General features: G+C 41.3%; 1 protein-coding gene across 3 annotated transcripts in view; it reads right to left on the reverse strand.

Annotated features, from left to right (window-relative positions):
* Nucleotides 1–12,294, reverse strand: part of LOC133150529 (metabotropic glutamate receptor 4-like) — a 58,785-nt gene extending 46,491 nt beyond the window's left edge. For all 3 annotated transcript variants that reach the window (XM_061273105.1, XM_061273103.1, XM_061273102.1), the window contains exon 1: nucleotides 11,623–12,294. In XM_061273105.1, coding sequence (XP_061129089.1) covers nucleotides 11,623–12,129 — 507 coding nt within the window. In that variant the 5' untranslated portion in view covers nucleotides 12,130–12,294. The remainder of the gene's footprint in view (nucleotides 1–11,622) is intronic.
* Nucleotides 12,295–13,931: the final 1,637 nt, after the last annotated feature.

Consider the following 13,931-nt stretch of genomic DNA (forward strand, 5'->3'; position numbering starts at 1 on the left):
GGTGGCAGAGAACGGGCGAGCCAAGATCCTGTGGGACTTCCAGATCCAGACTGACAAGATGGTGATGGCGAACCAACCGGACATTGTGGTGGTGGACAAACAGCAGAAGAAGGCCGTTGTAGTGGATGTAGCAATACCAAGCGATGGCAACATCAGGAAAAAAGAACTTGAGAAGCTAGAGAAATACCAGGGCCTCAAAGAAGAGCTTGAGAAGGCCTGGAAAGTGAAGGCCTCGGTGGTGCCCGTGGTCATTGGGGCACTTGGGGCAGTGACCCCCAAACTGGAGGAGTGGCTACAGCAGATTCCAGGAACAACATCAGACATCTCAGTCCAGAAGAGTGCAGTGCTAGGAACAGCCAAAATACTGCGCAGAACCCTCAAGCTCCCAGGCCTCTGGTAGAGGACCCGAGCTTGGAGTGGAAAAACCACCCGCGGAGGGTGAGAGGGGAATTTATACATATATATATATATATACCATATCTAAGTGATCTCGTCCCGCAGCTTCTGCTCCATATATATTCATATATATTTCTTATCATGTTTCCAATAACCAAAATGATCAGTTTAGTATTATTACAATACCAAAACAAACATTAAGCCAAAAATTTAAACTCACCAATACACCCACCGACTGCAGGTAATATACTAAATAAATACTGGAAGATATAAATATAACCTTTTGCGTTCTCGAAATGTCATTGAGCATCTCATTACTGTTTAACTAATTGTCTATCGCCGCATCTGACTCTTTCTGTGAGGTTTTGAAATTGATTGAACAGGGAAGGCCGGTGACAAGGTATGCTCTCAGGGAAGCACAGGCAATTGTGGGAAATGTCAATGAAATTTATGCTGGTGATGAATAACTCCACTGGTAATGGTGGTAAAATGAATGGCTGCAGGTGGGAAATGATTATAAAGTGCAAATTGGGAGAAGTTTCTTTTCTGTTATAGGTGCTTGCCTGAAACTGCAGTTCTTCTTGTGAATGATACCCTCCAACAATAACAGCACATAAAAACTCAATCTATTTTCGATACTGACTTAGGGGGGGAGTAGAAGACACCCTGGACTGATCACCAGTCAAGTGCAGGGCTGACAAAAATCTTCACGTAAAAATAAAAAATGCAGCAAATACGCTGCATTTTTTTTCACGTTCCCATATTCGAACAGCCGGCACTAAATCCTCTCTACCATTCTTCCACAGCCTTAGGTCTGTCAGTGTCAGTGCGCTAAATTACTGTATGCTGACAGTGGGCCGCCGTGCCAGGGGGCATATCAGTAACAGTCTCACTCGCCAGTAAAATGCAGAGGCTTCGCAGAGAGAGACAAAGAAACTCGGAAATATCCACTTCTTTCTCAAACCATGATATCACTGGCAGCAGCCTAATCCATTACCCTTGACGCCCACACTGGAAGGGATCTGTGGATGCCTGATAAACAAACAGGAACAAAGCCTGGAGACTCTTCCCACATTTACTGTATGTTTATCTGCCATTATGGTGCAGTGTTTTAAGAAGAGGCGGTGAAAAACAAGCAAGTATAATCATCCCTGTTTGCTCAGGACAATCTAAGTGTTGTATGACCCTTATGAAATGCCATTTCATAGGCTGCCTGAGTACCGTAAGATCCTTACACCGCTCGAGCTTCTCAAAGTCGTCTACATCCATTTGCTCAGCCTTCTTAAATGTTTTTGTGCCATTCCTCCCTAACAAATAGGTCCTCGTGTACAGATTTCTATCAGGATATTTTTTGGCTCTTGGCTGCTCTGCGCCTTCCCTGCTTTTATCTTTCCTGCTTGCTGAGTTAGTTTAGACAGAGAGAAAGAAAGACCATCAAAATCAGACTTTAAAACCCTAATTTGAAACCTTAACCTGTGTTTGAACCCTACATGTCGCCTTAAATGCGGGGCACAGATTGTAGTCCTAATGAAACTGCGGGGGACTTGACCACCCCCCAACCGCATCCCCAGTGCCATCTGTGCCTATGTCAACTTGGACAAGTCAACAGTTCACCTCGAAGGAACAAATTTGGCTAATTCTTGCCCATTGAGATGTTCTACGAGAGATTCAAAGGAGACTGACAATCAACGACGACTTGACCTAAAACAACTGTTATCTTTATTTACTTGGCCCTCGAGAAGGCCTTATCGCCTGAATTTTACGCAGACCAGACACTCAGCCGACGACATCGCCCTCAATCCTTCTTCTTCCGTGACCTTTGCAACTGGATCGGGATTCCCTGAGGACGTCTCGAAAGTGTTACACCATCAGTCAGGAGACGGCAGAGAGCATGTCTGGGAGCCGGGTTTGAATCAGACACATAGAAATTCGTATGTATATACAAATGCAGCTCAGAATCTTTATTTTAACAGTCTTTCTACAGTGCATCATCTAGCAAACCATCAGATGATAAATCTTTTTAGAAAGTGATCCTTCACAATCATTCAAATGAGCCTATTGATTTGCACTGTCTGCCCATTTTAACTGTGGCTGTTTTTTCATGTTTCTTGGACAGGTTGAAACCAAAACCAAAAGTATTCCATTGCTCTGCACTCACGACATGTCCAATGACAAGAAATTTGATAACACGTCATAACAGTGAATGACGTACAATTCCATGTTCTCTAAAATCCGACAACTTGAAGCCTTTCAGGATTCCTGAATGGAAGATGATGAGTGTCGAACTGTAACGAGCTTTCTTGGAAATGAGCGCTGGACAAAGGAGTTCCCCGGTAAGTAGCAGCAGCTAATTACATCTTGTCTCCTCGAGCTGCAGGTGACAAGTCTGCGCGGCCCAATGTTTTTGAACAAATGGAACGAGGATTAACTTGAGTGCATCCTAGTGTTGACAACTAATTAATTCTACTGAAACCAAAACACAGAAGGCCAAAATATATGAAACTTATATAACTCGTAAAAATCATACTTATTTAATATTTTACTACAGCGGGTGTGTCTTAGCATTCTATTTCCCTCCCAACTGTTAATAGCTTACTGTTCTGCTCCGACCTGTGAAAACTTCTGATATTTCACATCTTGGTCACTGCTCTTTGGAATGTTGCTGCGTAAACAGTCTGTGCTGACAAATTCACAGGGCTGTTAAATAATTCAAAGCACTCTGCAATCCATTCTCCCTGCCAGCTTTTAGAGCTCCAACCACCCTATTGATTTGTGTCGTGCCACCTCATTGAGCGTACGTGTGGACACAACCAAATTAAAATTTGTTTGAAATAAAAACAAAAAAGGTTTGATCAGTGGAAGTAGACAAAAGAAATGTATGTTATTTAAGACTTTTTTTTGATGACTGAACAGAATGTAGGGTACTTTTTTTGAAATCCTTGACTAATATTTGAGCCCCTGTTGAATATCTCATAAGAGCTTGAAGGGAGCTGATTAGCACCACTAAATTATCTATTACAACAGCTATTAAGAAACCATCACTTGAAAAGAAAAAATATCCATGAAGTGATTATTTTTCCTTCCATTAAAAACTGATTAGGGCAGTTCCCTTTGAAATAAGTTTCTGAATTAACTGTCAAAGGACAAGGACGGAAATCTGTAAAAAATAAATAAAACACTCTTAATGATACATTCAGAGTACCTTGTTCATATGTGTTACTACAACTGCATGGCAAACATGGCTTAAAAATGCAGTCATGAGCGTGCATATCGCTGATGTGCAAAAAACGGCTATGAATCTCCGGCCATCTATTACAGCAAAGCTTTGCATTTGCTGAGCAGTGCAAAAGGAAATACGATGAGGAAATGATGGAATTGACATGGCAGATTATTGATAGATATGTACGAGTATTTGTATGTAGCGCTTTTCATAACTACACATAGTAGGTAATGTGAATTGGAGCCATTCCTTGTAACATAAACGAAAGCTTACACCTCCAGTACATGTTCAACTTCTCTACAATTTTAAAAAAGTACTCCTTTGCAAATCCCAATAGTATATTCCATTAAATATTTTATTATTGCATTTTCCAGCTGTACTTGCAGAAAAGAGAAATGGGGCGCATTGATAGTGCATGCAGCTGAGTTAAGTGAGTGTGCCTGCAGTCTCTCAAGTTTAGAATCAAGCGGGGACTTGCTAATGTCTAAGACCTGATAGCGGGTATGTTCGGATCGTGTCATTCCTGGATGTGCTTTGACGCTGACCACAGCAGACAGCTAACGTGAGCAAAGCATCCTTTTCCGAGGAGGTGACTTTAGGTCCTGCAAATGGAGTAAATAAGGAGAAACTTGGGCCCCTGTCTGTATTCTTGACATTGGCATTGATTGAAGCAACTGATCTTTTTGAGAGTCAGTCTTTGTCTGAATCTTAAATAGTGTCCAATATTAATGCATGAAAATACACTAAGAATTACAAAATTCACTTTTTGGGGAGGTGGGTTCATATCATGATGATAACTGAGTATGCAGCAAAGACGACATCATTCCTTCGCTAGCTGATAGCCAAACTACGGTAAAATAGCTAAGCTGATACCTAAAGCTAAGTTAAAGTTTTAGTAAAGTTACTATTTTTTCCAAAAGGTGACAAGCAGGACCTTTTTGGCATAAAGCATCCTGATTGTGATAACAGAATTCTCAAATTTCAGAATGGCTTGTTCAAAGACACATTTTCATATATCAGTGTCACTTCTATATTTTCACACTTTTAACATTTAAAATCAGGAGGCCATTGTGAAGGGAGCTATTGAATCTGCCAGTTTGGTGTGGATAGGGAAACTCACAAAAGCTGGTCCATGTCAACACATAACGCTTCGAATTGGTTTATGAAGTTCAGGTCGACAAGAAATAAATGCAGGGCAGATGTGTGAGGATGTTTCCTTTAAAAAAAAAAAAGGAAAAAGCTGTCTGCTTCACTACAAAGTCTGATATCCTCCATTACCCTTTTTTTCCCTTCTGCAATTATTCCAATGGGTAGAAAAATTAAGCTAAATCATTTTAGAGAGTAATGAGAGAAAAATGGAAGGACCGAACAATGTGATTAAATTGTTGCTCGGTGGTGTTATTCCAATTACAACAACTCAAGTGTGAGTCTCTATGTAATTTCAAGTGGCCCAAAATGAAAGAGCTGTCACGACGGTGCTGCTTATAAAAGGAGCACACACAAAAAACAGCTACAGAGTTGCAGATATCACAATATCCTTCACAATGTTAAGAAGCCTTGATTAAAATCTTTACAACCTAAAAGTGGCTAAATGCTGACTCCGAACCACACAGTGCCAACATATTTGGACACATTTTTATGAAATAAAGCTGAGATTATATATTTGTATTTTTTTTTTTGGTTTTTTAAACCAATGGGCTTGTTGACCGGTGCAGGGTGCGCCCCACACACTCTCCCCTAAAACCAGCTGTAGTTGACTCAATCTCACAGAGCATAAGCAATATTTCATTGTCCTGGCTCTCAAATAAATCAATGTTTTATTATTGTATTCACTTGTGCTGAGCTTAGTATAGCCAATGCGTGAGTGACATTTCAATTAAACTTCCAACAGAGACGGCTTGTTTTTGCATTCATATTATTATTTTTTAAGTCACATTAGAATAGCCGCAAATTAGTTTCACTTGTATTATGTTTGAGATCTTTGAGTTCTATTTGATAAAGTATCCATCCATCTATCCATCTTTTTTAACACTTATGCTCATTAGGGTGCTGAAGCCTGTGTTCACTGACACCAGGGCTGAAAGGTAAAGAACACTGGTACCCAGCAAATTGGTAGATTCACAGGATGCTCCCGATTACTCGGCAGATTTGTTCCAATAGGATGAAGGTAACAGCTCAAATAAAATATATAAAAATAATAATTACACAGGTCAACAGAAAATTTGATTCTCCTTACCTTCATAGCAGCCAAACTCTGTTTGTAGGTTAAGCCAGTATATATTTTTTTCTTTCAATTTGTATTTTATATAGTCTTTTTGGGGTGGCATGGTGGTTCGCACGTCTGGCTCACGTTCAGAGAGTGCAGGTTTGATTCAACCTCCGGCCCTCCCTGTGTGGAGTTTGCATGTTCTCCCCGTGCCTGCGTGGGTTTTATCCGGGCACTCCGGTTTCCTCCCGCTTCCCGAAAAACATGCATGGTAGGCTGATTGAGCAACCCAAATTGCCCCTAGGTGTGAGTGAGAGTGTGGATGGTTGTTTGTTTCTGTGTGCCCTGCGATTGGCTGGCAACTGGTTCAGGGTGTACCCCCACCCCCCACTGCTTGATGACGGCTAGGATAGGCTCCAGCACACCGACGACCCCCGTGGGGACAAAGCAGTACAGAAAATGGATGGATGGATATAATTTTGGGGTTAATTTATTTGTAACAAAATGTTAAAGTAGTAGATGTTTTTCATTATCATTACAACATTCCCTGCTCCATTCCCTTTTGACAGTGAGCCTAAACTATTGTGTTTAAATTATTCATTAACATAGGTCAACTCTGTTTTGTGCTCATCTTTGACCAGATGACATTGTCGCTGACAGCTCGAGTATTAAAAAGTGAAATGAGAAAAAAATGACTAAAATTGCCGCCCTTCACACAATCAATACGGCAGCTGTCATGAAACTATTGATCGCTCTTAATTTAACGTGCTTGAGTTACTGAAGGCTTTCTGATTTCTTTCCAAGCTTTGTTAAAGTCAACTAAATCCGAGGCACGGCAGCCTGGATGATGGATGGTGGGCTGATGCTGAGATCTTGCAGGTTAGACAGCTGCCTGAGCCTTTAATCCCACGCTCTTTTCAAGGATGCGATGGCGCCGCCTCCGTTTGCTGGATTTTGTTCACTAAAATTGTTTTTTTGGGGGGTCTTTTAAACTTTTAAAGACGCGTCAGCGTGGAGTTCCACACGTACATGGCAAACGTGGGCGAGACAACAGCCAGTGCGGTAAACTGACAGCAAGAAATCCTGTTGTGTCTTCCCTATTGGATCTCGTCCTGATTTTCACAGCAATACTCAGCAGAATGCAATTAAACATAAAAATAGAGTCATTATACCCCCTCCCCCCCTGCTAACATGCCCTCAGTAGACCAGACAGTGCACACTAATTAAACAGCCAAAATTAATTTGTGTGAGATTTTTCGAACGAAGCAAGAAAAAGGTGCCAGAGGAGAGAGGCAGACTGGTGCTTATTGCGAATGTACTTGCTGATTACCAGCAGTGGCTCCGATTGCTTGCAGAGGGATTTCAAAACTTTAAGTGCAACTGGATGAAGTGGAGCTAGAATAAAAAAGGTATGATTTCTTAGAAAGCTTCACTTTGGGAAATGGCTGTGTTTTCTCGGGCTGGAGTTAGAGCTGAGTTAATCCTCACCCTGAAGCAGCTCCCTGTTCAAGCAGAGATGCAGAGTTTCATGGATTTGGTGTGTTGAGCTGTAAAAGTCAAATTGAAGGGCAAAGCCCACCGCTCTGTAAAATGATGAGGGTATTTTTTTGTTTCCTTTGCGTCAAAGATGTTGGAGGAAGAATAAGGTGATTTAATGGTTATAATATTTACTGGCCATGGTTTGCATGTTTCAAGGAATGTGTTGTGTAAATAAACTATAGCGTGTTAGCCTGCAATTACTTGTTTAATGTAATTGAACTCTGAAACGTAACCTTTATGCAAAGGTGCTAAATATGATACAAAGCATGGATGCTCGCTTGTAAGACCTCATGACTGCACGAGGACTTCTATTTTCTACTGCTAATGCCAATTTACATAAAAAGATTTTGAGTTATAGATCAGGCAGAAATTGTATCATCATTTAAACCGACGCTTAAGTCTGCCACTGATAAAATACAAAAGCGCACATTATATGCTATCCCTTTATTTAATCATCTATCCACTCTTTGTCATGGTTGTAAAACATCATACGTATATATTAAATGCTATTTCTCAAATCTAGTAAATGAAAGATTGGTGAGGACCAACAAAGTTAATCTAAGCACGAGGAAGTAAAATGACTTTGTTTGCATGATTGTGTGAGCAAATTATTGCTGAAGGTATAAGAATATAAACTAAAAATGTTCATGTTCTCAAAAACATGGCTTATTGCAAATCTTCAATCATATTCTTCTGCAGAGTCCTATATTTGTGATATGTGGATGTTAAGGTGTCACACTGTAACCATTAACTGTCTTAATTAATGTAGGCCCTATTGACATGCAAGCAATAACCTTTACATTAAACATTTCAACTCCTGACGGTATTTGGCCTTCAGGGTCCGATGAAGTGTGCATTTCAAGCACGTGTATGCACATTTTGGAGCTTCTCGTTTAGTGGAGGCTGACAAGTTGAGCCAATAAGAGCTTGGTCTCAACACAGCGAAATGTAGGGATGCATGTGTGCGTGTGTGTGTGCGTGTGTGTGTGTATAGGTGTGTGTGTATAGGTGTGTGTGTATAGGTGTGTGTGTGTATAGGTGTGTGGGTGTGTATGGGGGTGCACCGCACTTTATGCCCTCTGTATGTCTTTAATGAATGATGAGAGGCAGCAGACAGAACTTCTCAGAATGCACAGCAGAAAAGTTAAACCCATTTCTTGTTTCTGAGAGAACCAATCCAGCATCCTCCCTCATGGCTTTGCCGTGCCAATACACAGGAAAGACTTGTGCACACTGTCTGAGCTGGCTTGTACATTATTTACGAAGCTTCTGGGTGGAAGCTACCCCCCTACACACACACACACGCTCCTCACCCCGTTTCTTTGTCTCAGCAAGTTAATTTCAACACCCGAAACACTGCCTTGTTTTCTGACTGCTGATTTCATATGCCCCATGCCATGTCAGTAATGCTCAGGTGGGAGGAGTAGCCAAGAAGTAAAAAAAATAAAAATAAAAATAAAAATTGGAGTTCTGATTTTTTTTTAATCAGAGGATGAATGGATGAAAACCTGCAGCACACAATAATCACTTCGACTGCACCAATGGTCTATTACATCTTACAAAACTAACAAATTAAGCATCACTACCCACTTCTGATAATACTCTACTTAGAGATACATAGATACAGAAGAGGCCCCGATTCTAATCGATATATCCTCCACTAACTACTACGTGGTCCAAGTGGTATAGTCAAAGCTGGACTAGAAGAAGGAGCTTTCAACCTCAATCCCTTGGCATCAATTACATAACAGTATAGTAAAATATTCATAACACGCAACCAGGACGGACTCCTGCTTACCCGAGAGTGCTGAGCTAACACTTCACCATTAGCCACTCAGAGATAAAGAAAAGGCCAAAAGTTTAGAGGCTGAAAACATGAAGCCAATTACAGAGGACAAATAAATTATTCCCTCATGAATATGGCAAGCAGCTACAGAAGGACGACACAAATGAAGTTGGCCGGAACACTACATCAAGTTAGATTGCCTTTAGACTTGTGCCAGAACATCGAAAAATGATAAGCAGTTAAAGCACCAACGCAAGCTAAGAAAAATACGATACAGCCGCGAGATTGGAGTACATCGTCTCTGTCCGTAAACAACTGGGCAAGTCACCATAGTGATGTATTGCTCCTGTTTTCAAGAGCAGCAAATTTATTTCCCGCAAAATGCAGGCTTTTGAAAAAAAAAAAATGGGTTCAAAGATACCGACTGTCGCGTTGCTTGTCTTATGAAGAGTGAAAGCAGATTCACAGCAATCTGTCGAGAATCTCTATCCGTCAAATAAATGCTTGCAATGAAGACCACTGCGGTTTACCTATTTATTTGTTTTCAATTTTAACAACAGCAACGAATAAAATGAAATCTTAAAAGAAACATTGAGGGGATACTCACATTATAGTAAATAAATATAGTACGCATCATTCAAAACAACAGTAGCTTTAGCTGTGTGATTTGAAATTGAGTGCAAAACTGTGTTCAGCAAAAATGCTGCTATTGATAGAATACGAAGGAGCATATGGATCATTGCGTTTTAAAAAGTCCATACTGTCATAACGGGGACGGCAATAATAAATAAAAGTACAGCTTCAAGTTGACTGCTCAGCACGAGAAACATGCTGAAAGATGCAGACGAGAGTCTTAGCTTTCTAATGATTAGAAGGAAGTGGGGAGCGGTGAGACCTCCTCACCACTCTGAGGAGTCCTAATTATGGTTTTATGTGACTATAACGCTCGAGAAAAGAGACGGAACCCGCTGGCTGAGCCGTGTGCCATGTGGGAGCACAACCTTAAGTTTACTTGCTAGTCAATATCCCTTTTGTGGCCTCAAAAGCTTACAAATAATGCCAGCAGAGTGGTTTCTGTCTGGTCTTGCTGAATTTCACACTTTGCTAATCCACTGTATGAAATTCTGAGAGATAATGGACCATTTTTAGCCAGGCCCATGTGTACTTTTTTAAATGAGGAAAATGATACTGCATTATCTTGGAATACCTTGTTTTCATTGACAATATAGATATGATCTCCCTGTCTGCCCCTTTATCTTTACGTCAGTGGCGAAACGGTCAAATCACGAAACGTCCAAAAACCGAGCTAAATTGTCACCAACAGCTCATCCTTGCACACATCTTCTCATTTACTAGCACTGATCTGTGAGTGAACAACGCCTGAACGCCATCCGTCTATAGAACACAGTTTGCCATCGTCTCCTATCAAAACCATTGTTCCCAAGAACAGTATGTCCTGTCCTGTTAGCGCTCACGGTGCCGCTCAGTGACCTTTTTGACAGATAAAATTTAAACTAATTTGCTCCCACATAGTAATTGGAAGATGCGGCAACACCAAGGCAAAATCCTTCTGACAAAAGTTACGTTTGTGAAGCCGTATCACGAACTTGCTGTGGGTCTTCCTGCCATTAATGAAATCAATCTCTGCAGATTAAGTTGTAACAGAGTATATGAGGTGTTATAAGGTCTCGGCTGCTACCCTTCTCTTGTAGGGAAGAAGAATAAAGTTTCTCTTCAGAGGAAATATACAGCATCTTCTGAATGGACCATGTCTGCACGTAGTGGGTATAAAATAAAAGTCTTAAAAGTCCTCATTAAAATGTCAGGATTTTGTGGTGAGAACAAGAGCACCTTTATTATCTGTAATTTGAACACGGAATTGAAAAGAAAATTGGAATTTTTTTACGGGGCAAATAAAAAACAAATTGGTTGCATAAATATGCACACCCTTAAACTAATACTTAGCTGGAGCACCTTTTTATGTTATTACAGCACATCTTGCCAGGGCCATTCCAAAATGACACTTCTGGGGAAAGTTATTTTTCTTTATTTGGAAGTATGCTTTGGGTTGGCAAAGGCGTCTGGCAAACAATCAAAGATTTTCTGCCAAAATGGAAATTTTAAGTGATTACCATCTGACTGCGTCAATCAAAACTAGCCTTTATTAGGTTGGTAAAAGAATGTTTGGTGAAGGTCTTGTAATAATCCTGAATAGCTGACAAGCATAGCTACTATCTGTTTGCATTTTATAAACACTATAGGGGGTTTCTTTCAAACGACATTGAGACTCGCCATTGATTAATTCTGATTTATTTTCATTTTATTTATTGACACAGTTTGTGGTCTCTAAAACCCGAGCCCATGAGAAAATGTGTGAAATAAATGGGATTTACACTGCTGAGCTACTGTCTACAGAGAATAAGATCATTTTGCAGATACCGAAGAAGCGGTGATTGTTGTTGTGCAAGGACTGACCTTAAACAGACGCAGTATATTGGCCACCATGATTGACACAGAGCTAGCAGACGCGCCGATCACGCCGACCACCCGCTCCGGCTTTGTGATGATGGGCGGCCCTCCGCTGAGGCACTTGACATCGGTCGAGTCCTTCTCAATCAGAGCCTGTACGAACGTCAGCGATTGCTCCAGAGCGTGAGTGTCGCGGGAGCAGGTGTCCAAGATGCGAGCGCCCAGAGTGATGTTAGGCAGCAGTTCGTGGTCATTATTGATGCGGTCCAGAGCGAACAGCATGGCCTCCAACCGGTGAATCCCTTTCTCCTTCTTGAGCTCGCCACAGGCTTTGCCGTCATTTCCCCTTGCATGCACTGGGAAAAGCCCACCCAGAGATATGTCCCCATCAATGCGTATTGAGTTGAGGTGCGTGTGGCCAGGCATTCTGGGCTTGGCCGCCCGGGAGGTGAAGAAACAACAAGCAAGCAGCGACAGCCACCAGCACCAGACAAAGCCACCTGGCAGGTTCATTTTGAATCAGCAGCCACCTGTCACCCTTTGACCATAAAAGAGGTGAGCACGCATAAACGCACATGCAAACGCCACAATATTCAGACCAAAGTCATCTTCTTTCCAGCGAGGACACAATTAATTATCCTAGTGCAGGTTTGTTGGGTCTGGCTCTTTTCTTCTTTGCTTTTTCAGTCTTCCTGCAGTGGAATGAGGTCGCTACGTGCACAACCTCAACGATGTAGAGAGAGCCGAGAGTGAAACTACAAAGAGCATTCTTAGATAGCTTGAGTAAAAAACAAAAGGAAGCACGTTAGCCTTTCTTGTGCTAGTGGGGAAATCACTATGGAGCTCCTGGCTTTCTTACTGTCCTTCAGGCTGGGGGAAATTCACACGAGGGCCTGGCGGACTGCACGGGAAGTGCCTGTGGAGAAAAAGAGGAAAAGCATATTAGCAACATTCAAAAGTAAAGGAAAAATAGAAGGAAGTGTGCTTCCTCGCATTAGTACCCCACACAGTTAAAGGTTAATAAATCATTTGAAATCCAATTCAAGCGAAACACATCTGGCACGTAAAGCAAGGCCGTGAACTTGAATTGTTAATCCACATCTCTTTTCACCTTTTTTAAAGTCCAGGTTGGCCCAAGAGATCATGTTTTGGATTTCACTCCTCGAGCACTTTCCACAGTGAATTATTTTCCTTTTACCTTGACCAGACCAGATTTGCGGCCATTGGCTATTCCAGTATACAAATGTTGACGACGAACTGATGGTATATTCCTGTCTCGACCCTTGAAAAATATTTCTAGTTCTATACTACTTATCATGGTCAGGGTGACAGGGAAGCTGATTTATGAAGAGAGGATGGATACGTCCTCAACTGATTACCTGTCAATCACAGGGCGGTGAGCTTTGCTTTGGAGCCTACTTTGTTTGATAAGTGTGGTATGAAAGAGGAAGGTGCCTTTTTTTTTTTTGGGCTGAATTCAACATGCCTTTCTGGCTTTACGTATGATCCAGATCTGACCTTATGGAGTTTCCATGAAGCAGATTGGCTTATTCCATTCTCTTGCTATGTTGTACAAAATTCTAACAGCCATACTGAGACAAAAAACATTTTAGCCAAACATGTACTCATTTATTCCATTTCAGTGGGACAATAATGTTCTCTGTTGTTATGTAAACATATTATGTGGGTCAATTCATTTATTGGTTATCAGTCCATCCCAAGTGAATTATGATCGAGTCCAACACTTAAGTGACCAGATCGAAGATGTGCCAAATGGACGAATGGAATATTCCTTAATAAGCATCTGCTCTTTATATCAATATTCCACTTGCTCACTATATATAGTGCTTGGGCTGCACATTTCTTCTTGGTCTTCTTCTGAGCATCTCAGCTTCGTCAGTATATGCAAAGTTCTTGTATTCCATGCTGCTCCCGTCTATGTAAACAAAGCCTCCAACTGTGGCCATAGCATGCAAGACCACAAATTCTGAAGCACCATGGCTTTTTCAGTTATTCCACCAAAGATATATCGACGTCACTACTGCAAAATAACACGTTTTCCCCAATTTTGAGCTCGCCTTATTAATGAGAAGGTTTTGAAAGATTTGCATGAATTCTAGACAGCTTTTATGTCTTCTAGCATCCGCATCACTTCTCTTTCTTTTACATCAACACGGCATCAGAACGATGCCCTGTACACTAACACAGTTCCCATCCTGCTGGGAATGAAAAGGAGATATTTATATAATCTGCACAGATCCACCTTCTAAAACGCAGCATCCATAATGGATGAGTGCTGAGCACTCGCTGGAAAA

This window comes from Syngnathus typhle, linkage group LG2, assembly GCF_033458585.1.
Source record: "Syngnathus typhle isolate RoL2023-S1 ecotype Sweden linkage group LG2, RoL_Styp_1.0, whole genome shotgun sequence".
Lineage (NCBI taxonomy): Eukaryota > Metazoa > Chordata > Actinopteri > Syngnathiformes > Syngnathidae > Syngnathus > Syngnathus typhle.